At 36.0% G+C, this 23,471-nt stretch overlaps 1 protein-coding gene across 9 annotated transcripts in view; it reads left to right on the top strand.

Moving 5' to 3' along the window:
- COL24A1 (collagen, type XXIV, alpha 1) overlaps positions 1 to 23,471 on the top strand; it is a 247,039-nt gene that overhangs the window by 189,414 nt on the left and 34,154 nt on the right. For 8 of the 9 annotated variants that reach the window (XR_001145261.1, XM_012722607.1, XM_012722606.1 and 5 more), the window contains 5 exons: positions 2,184 to 2,237; positions 3,757 to 3,864; positions 20,225 to 20,332; positions 22,131 to 22,238; positions 22,332 to 22,385. Coding sequence is in view for 8 of the 9 variants with exons in the window: in XM_012722607.1 (XP_012578061.1) it covers positions 2,184 to 2,237; positions 3,757 to 3,864; positions 20,225 to 20,332; positions 22,131 to 22,238; positions 22,332 to 22,385 (432 nt within the window). In the remaining variant the exon portion in view is untranslated. The remainder of the gene's footprint in view (positions 1 to 2,183; positions 2,238 to 3,756; positions 3,865 to 20,224; positions 20,333 to 22,130; positions 22,239 to 22,331; positions 22,386 to 23,471) is intronic. The other variant, XM_012722602.1, reaches the window with a different exon arrangement.

Here is a 23,471-nt window from a genome sequence, read left to right as displayed (position 1 = left end):
AAAAAAAATAAAAAAAAATAAAATGCTAAATTAAAAATCAAGATCAACAGGCAACTATAAATCAAAGACATTGTGCAGGGGAAGAGGAGGATGAAGGATCAAAACAGGTGGGAAGAATGCAAGGGACTATGATGATGGTGAACAGGTGAATTGGTAGTGGGAATTCCATGTAGGCTACAACGGAGATGAAAAAGCATATATTGTACAAAAATGAAGAATGAGGTAAAATATATATAAAATTTTAGAAGAATAAAAAATAATAAAATTTTCAGTCAGTCATAATTTTCATTTAGTCTTATTCTCATGGGTGCTGATGCCTGATGCTCATTAAAGTCTGGATAGCATTCTAGTTTTCATGAAGATAAACTAATTGATGGAGATTTTTATGGTCCAATTTTTTTTTAAGATTTATTTATTAGTACAGAAGTGGGGTACAGGCCAGAGATGTGGAGGGTGAGAGGATTCACCAGAGACAGAGTGGGGTGCAGAACAGGCAGATCGACTTAGTACACTGCTGAGGGGAACAGCGGACGGGTCAGGAGAGGTCTGCTGCGCCATGTGGGTCACCTCCAGGGCAGGCGGGGATCGAACTCATGCAGAAGTGGCTTAAGCTTCTTTGTGCTGTGCTTTAACCCGCTGTGCCACCAGGGAGGGCACTGGTCCAATTTTTTATATTGTGTTTTTATTGAGGTAATATTAACTTACAAACACTATATATGATTTAAGGGTATAGGTTCACAGCTTTGCAGATATGTTATCACACATTCACCATCAAAGAACCTACAGCTCTCCAATAAAATCCACGGGGCCGCTTCCTGCCTTGTATCCATCCCATTGCCCTCCTGTAGCACAGTTTTTTTTTTTTCCCCTGAAATTATTCCCAACAATGATCACTCCAAAATGATTTCTGATGATATATGAAATCACTTTACTTGAATGTTTAAAATAAAGCATTCACATACAGGGATAGTGTATCTGAACCTTAAGCAGTAAACCTAGGTATACTAAAAATGTGTTTATGTTCTTTATAGTAGAACTTAATAATATCTCTCCCCAATACCAAATTCAATCAAGCTTGAATTTTTATCCCTTTCAGGAAATGCCCATTTTCTCTAATAGTCTCCTCTTCTTTAAAAGCCTCCCTGGTGGCACAACAGGTTAAAATACAGCAATGCAAAGCTAGCCACAGGCACCTCAGCACAAGTTCGATCCCTGGCCAGGGAGGTGACCCACATAGTGCAGCAGACCTCTCCTGTCTTGCCGGCTGCTCCCTCAGCAGTGTACCTTGTCCATCTGCCTGTTCTGCTCCCCACTCTGCCTCTGGTGAATCCTCTCACCCCTACCCCTTGCACCTCTGGCTTGTATGCCAGTTTTGTATGCATAAATGAATAAATCTTAAAAAAAAAAAGCTTAAGTCACATTTTCAGAAGATGAAATAGTTCAGTTATTGTTGTCAGATTGAATCTTTGGCATAACAGATTCCCATTTTGGTGGAATGATCTTGTTTCTGAGAACTTTTGATGACTTTTGAGAAATATGTCTGGTAATGACAACATGCTGCTTTTTTATTTGTGAACTAGGTCACTCTTTTCCACATTTCTCTTTTTAAAATAATTTTCAGATATCATCACAATCATAGCATGATTTGTGAGAGCAAAGTTCCTAACTATCCTGGCAGACCGGTTACTGCTGAATCAATTATGACTTAAAACATCTCACACTTGGAAAAACAAACAGTTCTGTGGAAAAAAAAAAATTCTTTTCTCTGATTCACAAATATGTTCTTTTTTGTGCTATTCTTTTTCTGTGCTTCCAGATGAGCCCATTTTAGGCTATTGATTCTTGTTCCTTACTACACTGCGCCTCACTAGCAGGAATTTTAGCATTCCCAACACATAAACAGAGCCTGCAAACATAATACTCAATAAATGATCACTGAATTAAGTACCTAATCATTTTTAATAGGGAGACAAAAACACTGCCTCAAAATGGAGACAATTTTTAAATAATTTATTTATTTTCTTCCTAGGAAAATGAATGCCTAAAATAGTTAAATGACATTAATATGAAACTTGTGAGTGGAAGTGCTTACCGTAGCCCCCAGATGACAGGGCTTTTTGACTGTGCCTTCAGCTCCATTAAATTTATCACAGCCAACTGATAACTGTGCCTCACATTTTTAGGGTTCTCGAGGGAAAAAAGGCGCTCCTGGTCCACCTGGTAAACGTGGGATTCCTGTAAGTAAGAGACCTTTTTCATCTTTCTTGTTTTTCCAAATAATTTGGCAACTATACTTAGCAAACAGAATAGTTTGGGGCCAATTATGACAGGTTTTGAGTAAATCAGATTGTCTTCCCCAAAAAAGTCACCCTACAGTGGGAAGGAGATAACACCATTGACTCAGAAATCAAGTTTGTTGCTGAAACCTAAGACTTGGCCATGGAAGGATGCATTTCCGGTGCTGCAAGCCCTCTCCAGGTTACTCTGATAGCCACTGAGAAGCAGGGAACTTGGAATCATGTCATAATCAATGTGGCAAAGGTCAGAGATTGTCAAGCATGAATAAAAAGGCATGAACTGGATTATCATTCATTTATTTATGGTGGACATTTTGCATTTGAGATGGGCAGTTACAGAACACTGCAGATTAAGTATAGTTTACATGGTTACAATATTTGAAGTGTATACTACAAAGTTAATGTAATTATGTTAACCACGAAAGAAATCCTGACTCAGTTTTTTGAAAAGTGTCTATCGTAATTGCTTTTATACTTTTTTTTTTTTTTTGACTCTAATTGTCACACCCCACTTTCTGATTTTTTTAGTAGAAGGAAAGTACAGGAACATATTATGCAAAAGACTACCAAAAAAATTAGCTAAATTAAGAACAAATTTATAGACAGATGACAGGATTATAGAGATAGGTATTCAGTCTTTCATTTTTAATATGCTAAATTATTATGTTGATAGCAGTTACCATTTGTTTGTCACTTTGGAGTTAATACTCCAAAGAAAGACCTGATTTCTTATTTTCCTGGCAAATGGAACAGAAAACCTTAGAAAAAAATATATAATCCTTTCATCAAAGAACAAAGATTAATTTTACCTTAGCTATCAGTTTCCTTCTCTGGCCAGGCAATATGTGTTGACTGGTTTATTAGCAAAGATTTCCCGTTAGTCTCCCCTAGCCAAGGATTCAGTGCCTACTTTGTGTGGCCTATATTAGTTCCCAAAAAGTAGATAAATTGAGCATAAGCTATTAAAAACATTCAGATCAGAGGTTCCTATAGATAAAATATAGTTTCCCAAGAGCAGAAACAGAATGTTCAGCCCTTTACTCAATCACATAATTACCTAGACAACAAAAAGAGCCATAATTTGAAATAACACAATGAGAAGCTTTTACAGACAGTGAACCACAACAGGTACCCTAAGCTGACAGGTACACATAGCTGCACTTTCCCCCACAACTATTTAAAGCATGAGCTGATACCTTGGGAAATACCAGAGAAAGTTTGCACAGTAAATTGCTGATGAGTTTAGCATTTTGCTTTGGAAATGTCTAAAGACAGTTAACTGATCTACTGAAAACAAATAGTGAACCATTAAGGAATCCAGGAAACAGAAAAACTTATCCTGAAACAGGGTAAACTGTAAACATTCACCCCCCCTACTACATCATGATTATAAAGGTATTTGTCATTTAAACATCTGTACAACATATATCTATGACACGAGTAATTTTTAATTATTAAGGGACGTCTAGGCCTACCTGGGCCAAAAGGCCTGCAGGGATACCGTGGAGCAGATGGTGTTTCAGGAAGCCCTGGAAAAGTTGGAATACCAGGAAAACAGGGCCTTCCTGTGAGTAGATTGACTCTCTTTGCTCTTATTTCTTATGCATAAATGTCTTCTTGCTAGACCTTAAATACTTCATCTATGTTTCTTTACCTTGACATTGGCACAGATTAACCCAGTCAAATAGCTAATCGTTTTATAATTGTGTTTATGATTTTCAGGAAATGTTAATGGTATATCCATTCACTTAGCTGTGTTTTATCTAAGTAACTACTATTCTAATAATATATGCTATTTCACTCATATAAAGGCTTATAAGTAGGAACATTAAGAAACAAAATTTTAGGCCTACACAATCTGGCTGTGTTTTGAATTCACCAGATATCTTAAGCTACCTTTGGAACCTTTAAACCCTGGCAGTAACACAGCTCGATTCTGCCAAAAATCACTTCCTTATTTTTATATTCTCAGTGTTTTACAAAAATTGAATAGTTTCTGTGTTTGGTGAAGGTGCTGTTTTTATGTGATTTTTGCCTTATTTGATTGAAATTTTAAAATCATTTTTGTCTTCAATTTACCATTTTCCTTTTCCTTTGCAATGTCATCATATCTTTTTTTTTTTTTTTTTGGTTAGCCAGTGTTGTTTTTACTTGACACATTGGAATAGTTAATTTTTTGAAGAACCCAGTAAAATTTAGCCTTTATACATGTCTGCTATTTGATTGTGATTATCCCTTGACCTGTTTTCCTTTCCTTAAATAATAAATCAATCCGAGGTCTTTATTTAAATAAAGCATAATGCACTATGGTATATAATCCCAAACTAAAAAAAATAATATTTTTCTTTCCCTATGATAGTTTTACTTTCATTATGATAGTATAGTTTCACTATGATGACTTTTGTAAAAAAGATAATAATAAGACATTGTCACTAGTCAATTTTATTGTTTGGATATAATTATGTAGCCAGATTCTGTCTGAAAAGATTAACACTTACAAGTAGGCTTCACATGGTTTCTGTTTATTTTGGAGGCAATATATGAGAACATCAGGGCATCAGCGAAAAGCATAGAAAACTTGATAGACAAGCTGGTTATTTTAAATAAAATAGATATCTTAAAGACTTCTGTCATTTAACATCAGTCTGGTTAAAGAAGGTCTTTGATTTGAGATTTAAAGGAACCTCATGGACCAGACTTTCATTTTCATGCACTCTCTGGGCTAAAATTATACCATTCTTAAACTGAGATTGTATATATTTTAAAAAGTATAACAGTAAAACACTTTGGATTTGTCTAAGAATCTCTATTTTGGGGTATTAAGTCTCACTGGAAATTATAGTGAATCTCATTCAATTGTTTTAATAAGATTTTGAAGGCTGAAAAAAACCACATTTCAAAATATGTTTTTTGTTGTTGAACACAAGTTTAATCATAGAGGTGGCATGAATAATGTGGACATGTCTGGTGGTCTGTAAAACTAAGAAGTGAATCATAAATATTAACAACAGAATATTTAATTAGGAAGAAGAGATCATTTGTTTTCTGGCTAAAGTATTTTACTCTAGATAAGGACAATAAAACCAGGCTCTTACGTGTGTGTGTGTGTGTGTTTAATGAGAATTTCAGATATTCAGTGTATAATATATTCATCAGAATCTAGTAACAGGTCAGAGTCATCCATTACTTTTTATGTAGGTTCACTGAAGTGTTACTGTGACAAGATTTCTGGCAATGAAACCTGAAAATCCCCTTAGAAAGGACTGAATTCCAGAGAAAACATTGATTGGACTATGGAGATAAAGTTGCCATGGAGATTTCCTGATTTCCTCTTATGTTCTGAGTTTGAGCATGCCAGACTTTTGTGCATTCTGTATATTCTTCCTAGGCCATTGAGAATTACTGTGTTCATTGTGAATATACCACAAGCCCACATAAGCTTCTAACACTGCCTTTCTGCTGCACTTAATCTAATGCTGTGATGGTGTTACTTTGCACAATCATGTTTTCATTGCATACCGCAGACTATTTAGTGTTCATTTACCTTCAACAAGAAAGTTACCTGAACATTCCTTGATTATGAGCAAACCAATCCCAAAATCCATTTGGGGGTTAGTTTCCTAGAGTAACCTTCACTGCCCATTGCTATATCAGAGTGTAGCTTAAAAAGAAGAAAATGGAACACTCAGATGGGGCAATCAAGAAGGGCTTAATCATGGAACAATTTATAATAGTAGGAGCAGGGCTAAGGGAAATCCAAATGAGGTGATGAAACACCCAAATGCTAGCAACAGTCCCTCAACCTGAAGAGGCAAGGGGAAGGAACAATTACAAATCATAAATTAGTTATTTCTATAGGAGGGTGCCTTGTTACAGAAGTTAAGACCTTCAAAAGAAGGATTTCGTGATGTCCCTGCAACAAAGTGAAGAGAAAGTCAGGGGAGTAAATATTTCTATTTTCTTCTCCTTGTGTCCCTCAGTCTCCTCCCAGGATGTCCCATTAGCCAATCTCAACCAATTAAGTGTAATAGGACTAGTCTTCCCTGACAAAGAGAACTACTTTATACCTCACATTGTTTAGACATGCAGTTGTGTGAAGATGTATGCCAACTGTGATGTATGATTTCTACCACATTCCTTTACTTCCTGCACCAAGAGCAGGCTCCATCCTCTCCATGCTAGAGGGTAAGTCTGACTGTTGGGTCCTGGAGCAGGGTTAAGAAGCAGAGACAAAACCCAAAAGGCAGACAGAAAACAATCAAACGTGCTCATCCTCATTTTATACATCTGGCATGAAGAGATTAAGCCACTAGTCACATAGCTCTGAAAACAGTATAACTTCATATACTTTGCTTTTATCAATATGCAAAATTGCTCCTTAGTGACATCCCATGTGTACTTTTTATTTTTCTATAAGTTGCTGGCATGAGTCTATCAGGTTTTTAGGTAATGTCATCACATTTAATGGCAGCTTTCTCTTTCTTTCCTTACATATTTTTACTTTCCATGTATGATGACCAGGACCTGCAATACTTGATTAAATAGTAGCAGCAATTGTGAAGATCATTCCACTGCACCAGATCTTAGAGAGAAGGCAGGCATCCAAAATTTCTCTGTCAAGAATATTTGCCATCTAAGTTCTGAATTTCCCTTGTCCCATATTAACTTTTTTGGTTTTCAATATTCTTTTACCTTATTTCCAGTGGATAGACTGGATTTTCTTCTGCTGAATTAAAAGTTGCCCTACTTATTTGCTTCTTTAGTTTTTTGTGGGTTTTTTTTGTTTTTGTTTTTGGTGATACAACCCACTGTTCAATCCCAATGGAAATCACAATACAGAAGAATCCAGTTAATGCCTGGATTTTATAAGTTCCTACAGGTCAGATTACCAAGTAATAAGGTAGATAAAGGGCAGTAAATGGATTGGGAGTGCAAATGAAACACAAATTTTAATGAGCAATGGAAAGAAGGTGTGAAGGAGTCTCTTAGAAGTCAGATTAAGGAAAAAGCAACACTGGCAAAGGAAGTCAGTGAAGACTCAAAATAGATTATTACACATGCGAGAATATAATGTCATTAAAAAATTAAAGAATACTTCAAGGAGAAAGTTATAGGTTGTATCTATTAATCCTGAGAGATTGTGTTAGACATGTGTTAACTTTGTTACCATTTTTGTCTATTCAGTATCGTGCCCCATTTTTATGTTTAGCTATTCATCTGTTTATTCTCTTTTGACTCTTGGTGGGAGGTCATCATTCACCACAAAAATCAAAAATTACCCTTTTCTTACCTTCCACCCCCTCTTTGAAACAAGGATGCAAGCCCATGACCTCAGCCTGACAGTCAGTTACATTCACCTGGTCTTTATTCAAGGAGTTAGTGATACACAGAAGCAAAGACAAAACAGGAAGCAGTGGCAGAAATGTGCAGTTTTTAGGGGTAATTGGTATCATGTCCAGAGGTGAGGTGGTACACAGTGTGAGTTCAAATTCTGACTGCCAGCCTCTCTTCATTTCACCCATTTTCCAAAATTGATTTCCCAGGTTCATCTGTAATTATAGGAGCTATTCAAGCTCTCTTCAGTAGATTTTCTGCTTATATTAATCATAGTTGGTTTCTGGTATCTAAAAATAAGAGCCTAGACTAATACAAATCTAATATGATAAAATTATAAATATTGTATTTAAATGTATGGAGGTCATTTGTTCCTCTGGAAAATAACTGATTTTTTAGTGAGAACAGAAATAGAATTAAAGTGCCAGTGTAGAGTGAGTGGGGAGGAAGTTAAAGATATTCAAAGAATTCAATGGAGAATCTGGATTCTAAGGGTAATGGTAGGTAATAATAAAAAAGAAACAGAGGTTAAGACAGTAAGGTACTTTTCAATGAGAGAAATTTGACCATCTTTAAACTAGGATGACCTAGTAGAGATCAAGATCTTTCCTTGGGTGAAACCAAGGAAAGAAGAATCTGAGTATGAAATGGACAATAAAACATGTCTACTTAGCTCTGCTCTACTTCTCATTGAGAGATAATTTTTATAAAACAGATCTCATTATGTATACACACACACACACACACACGATTAGTAAAAAAAAAACACTTCATTGATTTTTGTGAAGAAAAATATTGAAATAAATTATTATAACATTGACTACTGTTGCAATACATCTTTCCGGGACCGTGAAACTGAATAGTATCTGGTATTGCCATTAGGAAACAATTAGATATCAGATCATAAATAATCTTCCTGCGTTTTTAGCATTTTCAAAAAATAGGAAAAAATTTACTTGTGTACTTAGGATATTAGGGTATCTTAAGTAGTATTTTGTCTCCATCAAAATAAAAACAAAATAACTTTCCCTTCAGGGCTCCTCTTTCTTTAACCCTAGGGTTTTATGAATATGGAAGCATTTCTACAAATATTTTCCTCCCTGTAGAGTACTTGCTATAAAATTAGAATGCTATGACTTATAAGGAACTAGTCAGTTAATGAAATTAGGTAGCAATGACTAAATTGGTCATTAAGGAAAGTGACCTCTAAGACAATTATTTTTGAAACCTACTATGGTGATAGAGAAACTACTTAAGAGAATGTAATTTGCTCACAAAAAATTAGCACATTCCCTGAAATATTTTCAACAAGGGAGAAGGACATCTTTCTGTTGGTCTTTTTCCCTCATTTTTTTTAAATCATGGCACCATGGTGTTTCTTGGCTTACCTTTAAAGACTGCTGGATTTTTCCACTGAGAAAAATATTTATTCTGGTTTTTCTAGCATTATGCAACTGCTTAAGTTTTCTAAACAATGTTCTTTCTTTCTTGATGTGGCCAAGGAGTTAAAGAATTCCTGGCATACTCTGCAGTTTCAGTGTTTTTTCAAAGTCATGTGATTATAACTGAAGGACATTATTGGGGAGGCTCATAGCTGCCTTTGTGAACTTCTCTCTGGACAAATGAGTGTTTTGAGACTAATCAACTTAGCACATCTGTAGTAAATGAGCCTACCATGCTGTTTTCATTGAGTTGGACTTCTGAACAAGCAGAGTACCTCAATCATTTGTGAAAAAGGAAAATAACTCTTCCCTGCAAAGATCATAAATCCATTTGTCATCAAAATGAAGACTTACTGGTCTTTTTATTTTTTCACTTCTGCAGCTAATAAAATTGATTGTTGGAAGTGAGGGAAGAAACAAAACTAACAACCTGACTTAGAACAAATCAATCTTGACTTTGTCATTTATCAGATGAATGTAGACTGGAGTGTTGTCTAAAATGGAATGCTTGTCCTAAAGAAACTTTGAAAGTCTTAAGTTTTCCACTTTATGGATTGTGTCCAGCAGAAGAAGGAAAAACACACTTCATGAGCCCACTGGTAATATTGTACAAGCATAGAGAAGCAGACCACCATGGAAGCTTCTGTTAGGATCAGCAACAGCTCTGCCACTATGTGTTCATCGGTCTATAAGCTAGTCACATTAAAGAAACTTCTGTTTCTAAGAAGATACATTCTTTCTTCACAGCATTTTGGAGAAAGAGACATACCTGCATTGGCCATCCCTGCATTCAGCAAATCATGTCAACTCTTGATTATTAAGTGATTGATTATCCAGTTGTGACTTATCCTAATTGCTATATTCTCCCTCTTCTCCCCTTCGCTGCTGTTTTTGGCCCATATTCTGCTCATTAGGAACTATTCCAGAGCAGACAAAACTCACTTTATTTGGCCACTTATTAGCAACAAAATGAAAGGTTTGCTAGAGATATAACTTTCCTACTTGAATCTTCAATGACTCTAGATACAACCAAGTACATACTGTTTGTGGAATGTTGTTCTTTCATGATCAGACTTCTATTTACATATTCAGTCTTAAAATCCAACTTTTTTTCACATGAGCTATTCATTTCAATCGTAATAAGAACTAGCAGTTATTAAATGCCTACTATATGTGAGGCACTAATGTTCAATATGTATGAAGTTTTTTAATCTTCACAAAACCCTATGAAGTAGATATAATTATTGCCTTACAATTTTTTTTTTTTTGAAAAAGGAAGCCAAAACCCAGACAGGATAAGTAGCTTGCCTGAAGTCACATAAACAACAAATAATAGAGCCAGAATTCCAAATCAAGTCACTCTAGATTCAGAGCATATGTTCTAAACAGCTAGGCTATTCTCTTTCTAGAATGCTACATAATCCATCTCCACCAAACTTTGTATTTCCTTCAGCTGCATGCTTTTGAACATGTAATCTATTCCCTATGCTTGCAAATCTCTTCTGCCTTGCCTCTAGCTTAGTATAGACAGCTTCTCAATTTCAGGACTTGTTTGAATAGTTAGCACCATTGGTCACTCTTCCTTGGACTCTCCACTCAGGGTTGACCTGACTGATGTCAATGTATGTGCACTGTATGTGGTTCCCATAGAGCATAGTAATCACTTGTTTGCGAATTACTAATCTTCATGTCTTTCTCCCCTCAAGAAATGATTAATGCCTATAGAACTGGGGTTGTATTTTAATCATTGTTATTTATCTTGGCATCCCTAGTACCCAGCACAACATAAGAAACTCAATACTCGATGAATGAATGTTCTTTGCATCATAACTTTGATTTTGCAGACCTGAGCTAAAAATGAAAATGTTAGCTACTTATGTCTGAACCGTCGTATCTAAAGGGGGTTTATTACCTATATTACCTAATTCATATGATTTTTACAAAAATCAAATGAAGTATTGTATGTGAAATACTTAATACACTGCATGAACTTATTGAGTTGTTATCTTTCCATAAGAATATTCATGGTTAAGATAACACTCATTTTTATAGCAAATGTTTAGTACTTAACATGAGCTAGGAGTTAGGGACATAGAACTGAACAAGTTTGCCAAAGATCTGCCCTTTGGACACATACATAGAAAGGCAAGAAATTGCTAACATTTGATTGCCTGAGATCTAGAAAAATCACAATTTAATATGGACCAACCTAGTAATTAGGTAATTGTCTATAAGCATACAGATGAGGTAATTCCAAAGTATAGTTGTGCTATGGAAAATAAGAGTTTTGTGGCAACTCAGATGGGGAATATATTGTAGATAGAGGGGACTATGGAGGCCTCATTGAGAAGGTAATACTTGAGCTGAAGACTGAAAGTAAGACTGTACCAGATAGAGAAAAAAATGAGCAAAGAACTTATCATATGAAGAAACTCAAATGAAAAATCCTTTAGTCAGGAAAGAATTTGGGAAGTTCACAGGATTATGGGGAATCAAGTAAGATAGATGGGTATAGATTTGTTACTTTGGAAATAGTGGTACGAATCTAGACATTTCTGAAATATGAAGTATAGATGAAATATTCTCTTCCAGTGCCTGTTAGTTCTATAAGTAGGACTTGAGACCTGGGTAAAGGAGATTTCATAGGCTATGAATATTGTCCAGGATTACAGTGATATATGTGCTCTCCATTTTGCAGGGTTGGCAAGCTAGCAGTTATTCTAATGGCAATGGGTAAATAATTTCTGTAAGTTAATGCAGTGTCAAAATGCCTGTGGAGTAAGAATTTTGAATATTCTTGGAAAGAGATGTAAATTGTGTAGACCTGTCTTTACTACTTTAAGACTTGTCTTAACCTTGTGGTGAGTTTCAAGAGCTTTAGTGTGTTCAGAGATTCAAAACGAAAGTTCCCATCTAACTTCAATGTACAGCTCATTCATAAATTTTATTTCTAGAATTTGGCCATATTATTTGTGACTGACACTGTAAGGAAAATGTTATAAATGCTATACTGTTTATGTATAACATAGCCTTGCTTATAATCACCTAATAATTATGATCCCACATATTTTTAAATAGCCAGTTCTTTCCTGGAAAGGATAAATTTAGTAAGCCAAATAAAATGAGAAATCCCTACACAAAGGGATTTTAGTTGCTTGGAATAAAGGAAGCAAAGTATTATTTTTATAACTTATTGGTTTGCTGACTTACCAAAAACTACAGTCTTTATGTTGTCTAATAACACACACACACACACACACACACACAGAGTATCATACTTTCTCTTCCTCTAGAAAGTAAATCAATTTTAATTATTTTTTCCTCACTCATGAAATACAGAAACATACTATTATGAGCACAGTGTGTTTGGCAGTGGGGAAAAGAAAAACAACTGTTTTCCTAGTAATTTTCAAAAATATATTTCTTTAATACATTAAAGAAAAATATCAATTAATTTGAAGTTAGCTGTTGAAACTGATTATTAAGAAGTGAAAATATAACTTTACTCAACATTAAAAAGGACTAAAGGTAATCCCTTTAAAATGTGATTTTCTACTGTTGCTTATATAAAATTTTATACCAGTTTTTACTTATTTCCTAATATATTTTTCAATCCTAATGAGAATAAAACAGTAAAAGGCATCCTCTTTGCTATATTTCACTATTATATACAAAGCAATCATTATTTTCTAAAATTTGTCATTTATCCCCTAAATATAAGCAAATAGTCACATTTTCCTCCTCAGAACTTCCCATTCAGTTTCCAGATGAAGTCAGATGTATACTTAAGCTTCTCCTTCCTTTCCTCACAGGGAAGTCAAAATTTCCTTAACTGATACCAGATTAAATAAAATGATGCAAACACCACAGTTTCTGATACATAGAAGAATCTGAGTAATATGTATCTCCTATTGATTGCAGTAACTGTTGTTGCCCTCACTGATCAAAGTCCTTGTTTCCTCAGAATCCCAAAGTTTAGGCAGCTGTCAGTTTCGGGTCTGTCAAAATAGACACTTTCCCTGCAGAGTTTAAAACCACATAGGAGCCAGCAGGGAGGCTGGTTCCTATGCGAGGCTAATAGAAGTCTCTGGCTATGAGACATCATGTACTCAACTTCTTAAAGATGCAGATAAACTGTTCACTGGGTTCAGCATCTCTTTGAAAATTAATGTTAGTCATGGTTTTACTTACTTTTAATTATTTTCTGGGAATGACTTACTCTTTGCTGATTGGTTTAGACAAATGCTTTAGAGGACACTGGAAAGCATGGAGAGGGATTAGCATCTGTTTCTCTTGAAAGCAGACTTACTCATCTGTGTATTCATAAGAAGTGTTTGTTCTCCACTTGTAGGAAACACTGTTTGGAGTTTTGTACAGAACACTCTGCTACTATCCTCAAATTTCTCTCTAAGAAACCAACATGAGCAGTAAATGACTTGAAACTAGAGGTTGTACTATGTTAGTGTTTGACAGCAACTGCAAACCAAATAGTGAATATACTTCATCCTAAAAAACACTTGCCCGATGGCTTTCATATTATTCCCAACTGAAAATGCTGTTGACTTCAAGAGTGTTCAGCAATATCTGAATGTCCATCCATGTTTCACCCAAATATATATTTATTCTTGATGGAGAGTAAAGGTCTTTAAAACAACAAAGTTCAAAGTAAATTGGGGTGAAGTCATATGTTAAAATTGTGAGATATTGAGGTATCCTAAAATTATCTAAGACCATCTGTCATGTGAATTATATCTGTTCCCTGTCCTTCTTATAGTATGTATTAACTCAATAATATATCCAGGGATAGGATACTCAAGGCCTTGCAGGATACATAGCTACAACTGTTACAGGGTAACCCAATGTGAACTGGGTTGCCTCACCTGCGCACTTAAAATTGAATTGTACTGCAGGCACCCACAAAAAGGGTCAATAATGGGTTTATTTGCAAAAGGGAAAGGTACAACCCAGGGAAAGAGAGAGAGAGAGATACAACTAGAGCATCCTACTGACTTGGAACTCCAATAACACACTGAAAGCTCATCAAGAGCCAAGTGACCAGCCACCAGCCACATGGTCCAGAAAGAGAGCACATCTAACATGGCTCCCTTATATATCCCCAAAAGTCCCAAAATGCCTGCTTAGCTCCACCCTTGGGTCCTCACAGTTCTCTCCATGGTATTGCTGGGAGTTGTAGTTCTAGTGACTGGAGTAGGGGGTGGAGTTGCAGTTTCAATACCTGTAGTAGGGAGTGGAGTCCACAAGACTCTGCAGAGTTCCTTCAGGGCATCCTTTCCCCCTAACAAATCTACCTGTCTGTATCTCTGTCTCTATTTAGATTGTATATAATTTTTCACATTGATCTACATTCTGTAACTTAATTTTTCACCTAGTTTAACTTCGGGGCTATTTTGTTAGTCTAAACTTTTTATTTTTCCTCTTTCTCTCCCTCCCCTTCCTTCTCTCTCCCATCTTTCCTTCCTCTTGTCTTACATGGATCTCTCCCTTTCCTCCCTCCTGCTTCCTCTCCTTAATTCCCTCTTTCTTCTCTCTACTCCTCCCTCCCTCAGTAAGGATTTGCCTTTACTGTGGTTCCTTACATATATTGAGAACCACTACTATAGGAGAATGATGAAAGATAAGATGGTTGATATAAATTGTATATTCTTTAGGCCTTTCCCTCTGAATACCCAATGTAATGCTTTGCACTTAGTGATATAGCAAATATTTAATTCATTACTTTAAGCTTCATAAGAAGAAAATATTTTTAAATATAATTTTAAGATATAGTGAGTTCTTTTTATCATAAGCAAGAGAATAAAATATTATGTGATGATATATGTTGGATGACATAGGAATTGAAAAATAAGAAAAGTTGCTTTCATATTAAATTCAAAATTGGCCATGTCTTTTAATTCTGTTCTACAGAATTAAAGACCTTCTATGAATGTAAATCTAGCCTATTGTCAGCTGAATCTTCTCTGTTATCACATTTATAGCTTTAAGGGAAATATATTTATTTTATGATCCAGCCTCATCCTACCTTCTCAGAAATCCTTTTAAAATCTTGCTGTGACTCTATAATGCTTAATAACTTCATCCTAATATTATAGGGAAAACAGTGCTTATTGTGAAACATCAAATCTGGTGATAACATTTTCATGACAACTAGTGTTTGAATCCTAAGTCAAGTAACGCTCTGTACTTCCAGTGCTGTCAAAAATTAAAATTTGTCTCCATTTCCAGACAAATTCACAGTGTAGAGTTCATGAGCTCAGTTCCAGCACTTTAAAATTTAAATGCAAGACATGTTCATATTTCAAGATCCATTTAACTGTGTAGTTGAGGAATTTGATTAGCACCAAAGGTAACATCCCCTTTTCAAAACTTCTTTAGTATTTATTTTATATCTCTCTTCTTATCTGGCAATTTTTTACATGTCTACCTTTAATATATGTATTACAGTCTGTCTTTTCCACTTAATGTTAAGCTTCTGAAGAGAAAAACCATCTCATTTATAGTTGCATTTGCTACAGGGCTTCCCATCTACTTTCTTACACATCAATACTACTCAACAAATATTTGTTGACTACATGTAAGAAGTATTGCACAACCCATTTCAGTATCCTGGGAATCAACTCAAGACAGTAGCAGTTACCTCCTAGAACAGGGATAAAAAAAAAAAAATTGTAAATATTCGTAACTGTTTTAGACATTGCAAGAAAAGAAGCAAAAGCAAGGGTATTACTAGAAAACTTATGTAACAGGAGAGAATACATTTTCATAAGAATTTAAAAGATTCAAAATATAACTCAGTGTGAAATATTAATGCAAGTCAATGACCAGTAATGAGATTTTGCATATTTTACATATTTCATCCTTGAAGATTCTTTTCACAAAGAATAGGTACTGCCAAATACTGAAACTCATGAGCATATGATTTTAATTAAGGATAGTGATTGCTTGAAAGGAACTTATAAAATTCTGTTACATTCTTCTTTTGATATTTGCTTTTTAGAATGTCATTGCAATATAGAGTAGTCACTTCCAATTGAAAGTTAAGTGGAAACTCCTCAACCACACAGTTAAATGGATCTTGAAATATGAACATGTCTTGCATTTAAATTTTAAAGTGCTGGAACCGAGCTCATGAACTCTACACTGTGAATTTGTCTGGAAATGGAGACAAATTTTAATTTTTGATAGCACTGGAAGTACAGAGCGTTACTTGACTTAGGATTCAAACACTAGTTGTCATGAAAATGTTATCACCAGATTTGATGTTTCACAATAAGCACTGTTTTCCCTATAATATTAGGATGAAGTTATTACACATTATAGAGTCACAGCAAGATTTTATTTCTAAAGTCAGTCATCTCCAATAATAGAGATTGAGATGCTCTCCTTTTCATTCAAAAAAATTTCAGTCTAAGCATCAAAAAACCTCATAAAACTTTGTGCCAACTAAGCTATCAAAGGGTTGTACATATAGAATGTCATTCACTTTCTATTTTCATGCACACAAAAATCACAGAATTAATGAAGTTGACACTACTGGTTCAAAAACACAGGCTAGAGTCAATTATTTTCCTTAGAGTAACTAATGGTGAATGAACATTCTTAACTATAAACTCCTTATATTTTCACAGGCTTTGTAAATTTGACTAATACAACTTATTCTGGCCCATTGCTTTCACAGCCATTTGTATCACACTGCTTCAGATTCCACTTCAGGTTGTGCAGCTACACCATCTTAACTTCATTGAGTATGTTTCAACTGAAAGTCACTCCATAAACTTCATTCCTGTTAATTCCCCAGTTACTATAAAGTGATGGATTCTACAAAGGAACACCTGATTAGTGAACTCACTGCTAATATCTATTTTCTCATTAGAGGCAAGGAAAGCCACTTAACACATTTGCCCTGTTTTTATTAATGCTTTGCTTAATGTTGATTTACAACTCTGTATGATTTAGGAAGATAGTCCACACCTCTACAAATGTGTTACCACACCCACCACCAAAGCCCCAACAATCCTCTACTACAATGCCCCCACTACTCCTTCCATTCCCTTCTGATGGCCCCATTTCTGCAATCAGGTTTCTAGGGTTTGTGTGTGTGTGTGTGTGTGTGTGTGTGTCTTATGATCACCTATTTGATGTCAGGCTTACCTTTCTTTTTGATGGCCCCATTTCTGCAATCAGGTTTCTAGGGTTTGTGTGTGTGTGTGTGTGTGTGTGTGTGTGCATTGTTTGATTTTTGTATTCCTCATATGAGTGAAATCATCTGTTATTGGTCTTTATCCTTCTGAGTTATTTCACTAATATAATTTCTAGTTCCATGTCATAAATGGCAAGACTTCATCTGTTGTTTTTTTGTTTGTTTGTTTTCTTTTTACAGCTGAATAGTATTCCATCGTGTATATATGCCACATCTTGATCCACTCCTCTGTCACTGGGCACTTGGCTTCTTTCCAGAGTATGTAAATAGTGCTGCAATGAACACAGGAGTGCATAGATCCCTTTTTTTTTTTTTTAAAGATTTTATTTATTTATTTGTGCATACAGAACTGGGGTACAGGCCAGAGGCTCAGGGGCGGTGAGAGGCTTCACCATAGACAGAGTGGGGAACAGAACAGGCAGATTGACAAAGTACACTGCTGAGGGGAGCAGCGGGCGGGCCAGGAGAGGTCTGCCACGCCATGTGGTCACCTCCGGAGCAGGCGGGAATCGAACTCATGCGGAAGCGGCTTTAGATTCTCAGTGCTGTGCTCTAACCTGCTGCGCCACCAGGGAGGGCCATAGATCCCTTTTAATTCGTGTTTTCATATGCTGTGGGTAGATACCCAAGATAGGGGCTGCTGTCTCATATGACAGATTTATTATGAATATTTTTAGAAATCATACTGTTTTTCATGGAGGCTGATCCTTTCTACATTTCCATCACCAATATACAAAACTTCCTTTTTCTTTATGTCTTCACTAGCATTTGTTTCTGGTCTTTTTGATATGGGGCTTTCTCACAAATTTGAAAAGGTAGCTCATTGTGGTTTTGTTTTGTATTTCCCTGATAAGTGATGAGCATTCTTCCACATGCCAGTTGGCCATCTATGTATCTTTTACCCATTTTTTGATTGTTATCTGTGTGTGTGTGTGTTTGAGTTGTATGAGTTCTTTGTAGATCTTGGATGGTATGTAGAATAGTATGTCATGCAGTTGTTTTCTCCCATATTTCACTTTAATGATGGCTTCTTATGCTGTACAGAAGCTTTTTTAATGTGATCAATTTCAATTTATTTACATTTTGTTTCCCTCACCTTTGGAGGTGACCACCAAAAGAGATCACTGAAGCCTATGTCATGGGGTACTTTCGCTTATTGTTTCTTCTGTGTACTTTAGCCTCAGAGCTTATATCCAAGCCTTTAATCCATCTTGAATTCATTTTCATGCACAGTGTGAGATAGTGAACTAGATTCATTCTTTTACATGTGACTGTCCAGCTTTCTCAGAACAATTTGTTGAACTTCCTTTTTACAGTGAATGTTCTTCACTACTTTGTTGTAAGTTAACTATCCATATAAATGTGGATTTATTTCTGGGCTCTTAATTTAGTTTCATTGATCTGTGTGTGTTTTCATTCCCGCACCACCATAATGAACACTGACCAAATTAGCCTTAGCCTTGCTTCTAAATTGACTATTGATGTTATGTGTTTGTTCAACATTTCAGCTATTCTTTTTTTGTATTTTTTTTTACTGAGTTAAAACCAGTTTACAACACTGTATGTGACTTGGGAATATAGTTCCCATCTCTTCAGATGTGTGCTTCCACACCACAACCACCCCCCAAAACCCCTATAATTAACAAAAGGCTAATAGACAAAACTAAATTTATTTTTGATGCATGATTTCATTATGTACCTATCAAAAAGCAATTTTCTTTGTTGGGCTAACAAATGAAACATCAGAAATATGCTTTAGGTATAACTTAATTTTCATTTATTTTTGAAAATTAAATAATAAAAATTCTGTTGTAATAAGCTAGTCCATATAAGGACTCTCCCATGACTGTTCAACTCTGCTCTTACAATGCAAAACAACCATAGGCAATAAGACACAAACAAATGAGCATTTCAATAAAACTGGAATTCTAATTTCATATATCTTGACATATCACTTTCACTCACATGTGGGATTTACAGTAATACAACAAAGTGTTAAGCAAAAGCTAACCAATATAAACCCTAGAAATCTGACTGTAAAACTGACACTGGAGAGAGGGAGGGTGGACCGCTAATGTACAAACAGCACAATGGGTGATGGGGGAGCCCGTGGGGGGGTTAGCATTGGCTGTGATGTAGTAACACACACCTGAAGAGACGGGAGCCTGTATTTCTGAATCACACAGTGCTATAGGCCAGTGTTAGCTTAACTTAAGAAACTATAATACAACTTTTATAAAATATTCTTTTGAATTTTTTCAACAGATAAAATTGTAAAGACTATTTTTAGCTCGCAAGCTTTGTGAAAACATAGACTGGATTTGACTTGCAAACTATAGTTGGTCAGATTTATTTGGGGATTTCGTTTTAGGGTAATAGTGTTCACTTATTTCATTCATAATCAAACCATTGGTAGCAAGTTTTTTAGAATCAGGAGGTTGAGGAATAGAATACTCTTCTAATTATTGAGATCTTATTGGTGGGTAACATTAGTTTCAGGCATATAACTTTATTCCATGTATTAAGTAATGATTACCACAAATAAGTCTTGTTAACATCCATCATATTATTCTACTTAAGAAGGCACTAATAATCTCTTAAAGGTGTCATGTACACCAAAACATAGTACAAACATTTAAAATACAATATGCATACTTCACACCTATGCCATGTCAGAGAGTAATGATGAGTTTGGTATTGTCTTAGTATTTCTACTTCAAATACCCAAAATTATTATACTAACTATAATTGGAGAATTTAGGCCAACTAAAACAGTGTTTAAGCTTTTCATTTGTTTGGGAAAGAAACCACTGATCCTTCTCAAATCTGGGTAAAGTATCAAAACAGCCTTTCAAAAATCTAACCCCTCTCAAATTTGAGCTTCTGGATGGACTTTCTGAGAACTGTTTTCATTTCTAATCTGTATTATTTAGGGCACCAGAGGCAACCCAGGAAGAACAGGACTGGATGGGTCTCCAGGTCCTCGAGGAGCAAAAGGCTCATCAGGCCAGCAGGGAAGCCCAGGAGGTCTAGGCCCAAAGGTATTTGAATGTTTTGTTCTCATGGATGAGCACCAGCGATGATCCTTACTGCCCTAAGTTCTTTAGCCTAATCACAGGTTAGTAAGATTAACAGCTGTTAATAAAATTTCACAAAGTGAAAACATAATGGGGGGGGGAGTATGTGGCCTTGACATGGCATCTCCATACCAACAGCTGACCACTTAAAATAGCACCCCCAGGAATGGTGATGTTTTTTAAAAAATGTACTATGATTCATTTTGGTTCTCTGGCATAACCTTCTGCAAAACAGAAATTTTATTGGTTCCAAATACATACTTTCTCAGCTATACCCCCTGTTCTCTGAGTCTAAATCTAAATAATCAATTAATATATCTGCAAAAAGTAGATTATCTCTTAGACTCAAAATGATAAAAGTAATTAAGTTTTGCATTAGTGTTGAGTGCATGTCACATTTCTACATCAGTGGGCTTTCTAAGCAAAACTTTTTTTTTTTTTTTAAAGATTTATTTATTTGTACATACAGAACTGGGGTACAGGCCAGAGGTTCAGGGGCGGTGAGAGGCTTCACCAGAGACAGAGTGGGGAACAGAACAGGGAGATCGACGAAGTACACTGCTGATGGGAGCAGCGGGCCGGTCAGGAGAGGTCTGCCGCGCCATGCGGTCACCTCCGGGGCAGGCAGGGATCGAACTCATGCGGAAGTGGCTTTAGCTTCTCAGTGCTATGCTTTAACCCACTGCGCCACCAGGGAGGGCCTCTAAGCAAAACTCTTAAAATACCTCACTGAAGGATTGACTAGAGACAACCTAGAGATTACTGTAACATTTAAAGCTGTTTCATAAAAACCTAGAATGAAAATATGGCACCCTTATCTGTATTACCTCTTCATTGATTTCACTTCTCAAAAATAGTCAAGTTTTCTGACCCAAATTGTTTAATAATTTGAGCCTTCTGTTAATGTTTTTATAATCAATATATCTTTGCAATTAAACTCAAGGTAGCTGAGTAAATGCTAATACTAGAGAAATAAAAATATCACTACCACTTTCATCTGAATCTGTAACAAATGAGTCCTTTATCCTTTGAAGGATAATTCAAAGGGTATCCTTTGAAGGAATTATCCTTCAAAGGATAATTTTCTAATCTTAAAGAATCTCTGATCAAAGTCCACCTAACATAATTTTCATTAACACATCTCTAAACTCTACATAATCCCCAAGTTTAAGAAGTTGCGTGAACAATATTGCAATTCTCGCTTACAACACAAAATAAATTTATTAAATTTAAGAAGACATTATAAAAATAATGGTGATTAAGTATATCAATAAAGTGAACTTTTAAGAGATAAAGGGAGCTTATATCAAAGGACTCTTGGGATACAGATGGCAGGAATTTTTGAATGATGGAAATGAAAAGCCAGGTTCACACTCTTTCTGCTATCAGGTGGCTAAATCTGCTCTCTGTGATAAACACGGCAGAATAATAATTCAGCAAAATGCAACTTCCATCACATACATATACCGCCTTCACCGTTCTCTCTACTTCCCACTAACTTCCTCTAAATTGTGTAGGTTCCCCCTTTCCTCTCTTTCCACACTTACAAATGCAATCTCTGGAATTTCTTTTCCCCAATTTACATTCCTGTTCAATATAATCAAATATTACTCAAGTAGAAGATAGTATTGGAGAAGATGCGCGTGCAGAATTTCATGGTACCAGTACTATGTGCAAAAATGAAGTCGTATTTGGGTTTTATTTAAAAACCAACATATCTGTAGATACTGAAGTCAACATCACCTTTGTTTTTCATCCACAGGGTGAACAAGGGTTACCTGGTCAACCTGGAATTCAAGGAAAGAGAGGTCACAGAGGAGCTCAAGGTGACCAAGGACCATGTGGAGAGCCTGGCCTGAAGGGACAGCCTGTATGTGCCAACACAGATATTCACTAGACATTTACTCTAGGACCAGCCCACCACAGCAGAGTTGAACCATAACTGTATCTATTCATGTTGCAGGGCGAACATGGTGTTCAAGGTTTAACAGGTTTCCAAGGATTCCCAGGCCCCAAAGTATGTTTACTTATTTTCTGCTACTCTTCTGCCTGTATAGAAAAGAAAATGTTGAAATACCAATATTTATCTTTGACTTTAGCTTTTTGTTCAATCTGTAGTTTCATTTGGTATAGTTATAAATACATAGTTATACAAGTTTTGAGTGTAATAAGCTTTAAAACATATGCAACTCTTTCCCTAGTAATTGTACTGTATAATTTTCTTTTGTTCTTTCTCATCCATCTTCTCAAACATTTATCTCAAAAATTACAGGCCATCAGCATAGTCAAGATAATGAGTGAACTATAGATTTTTTTAAAGACTTATTTGTGCACACAGAACTGGTGTACAGGCTGGAGGTGCAGATCAGTGAGAGAATTCACACAGTGAATTGTGGGTTGTGGAGCAGGCTGACTGACGACGTACGCTGAGGGGAGCAGTGGGTCAGTCAGGAGAGGTCTGCCACACCATGTGGATCACCTCTGAGGCTGGGGATCTAACTCATGCTGAAGTGGCTTTAGCTTCTTAGTGCTGTGCCACCAGGGAGGGCCGAACTATAGATTTTACCACTAATGTTTTACTCTACTTGCTGTATCACATACCTGTCCATCTCTTTCTTTCTCTCCTCTCACAGTTTTGTTGTATTTCAAAGTAAATTGCAGACCTCAGTTATAAAATATTTCAGGTGCCCATTATAAATGATCATATTCCAGTTTTTTTTTAAAGATTTATGTATGCTACAGAACTGGGGTACAGGCCAGAGGAGTGGGGGGTGAAAAGATTCATCAGAGACAGAGTTCAGAGCAGAACAGGCATATCTACTGAAATACACGGATGAGGGGAGCAGCAAGGCTGTCAGGAGAGGTCTGCCACACATGTGGGTCAGCTCCCTGGGCAGGGAATGAACTCGTGCTGCAGTGGCTTCTGAGAGCTTCATAATGCAGTGTTTTAACCCACTACACTGCCAGGGAGAACTCTGTATTCCAATTTTTTTTTAAAAGATTTATTTATTTATTCATACAGAACTGGGGCACAGGCCAGAGGCTCAGGGGCGGTGAGAGGCTTCACCAGAGACAGAGCGGGGAGCAGAACAGGCAGATCGAC

This window comes from Condylura cristata, unplaced genomic scaffold (assembly GCF_000260355.1).
Source record: "Condylura cristata isolate star-nosed mole 26May11 unplaced genomic scaffold, ConCri1.0 scaffold00008, whole genome shotgun sequence".
Lineage (NCBI taxonomy): Eukaryota > Metazoa > Chordata > Mammalia > Eulipotyphla > Talpidae > Condylura > Condylura cristata.
The sequence above is the reverse complement of the archived record's forward strand: the minus strand, read 5'-3'. Positions and strand labels throughout refer to the sequence as shown.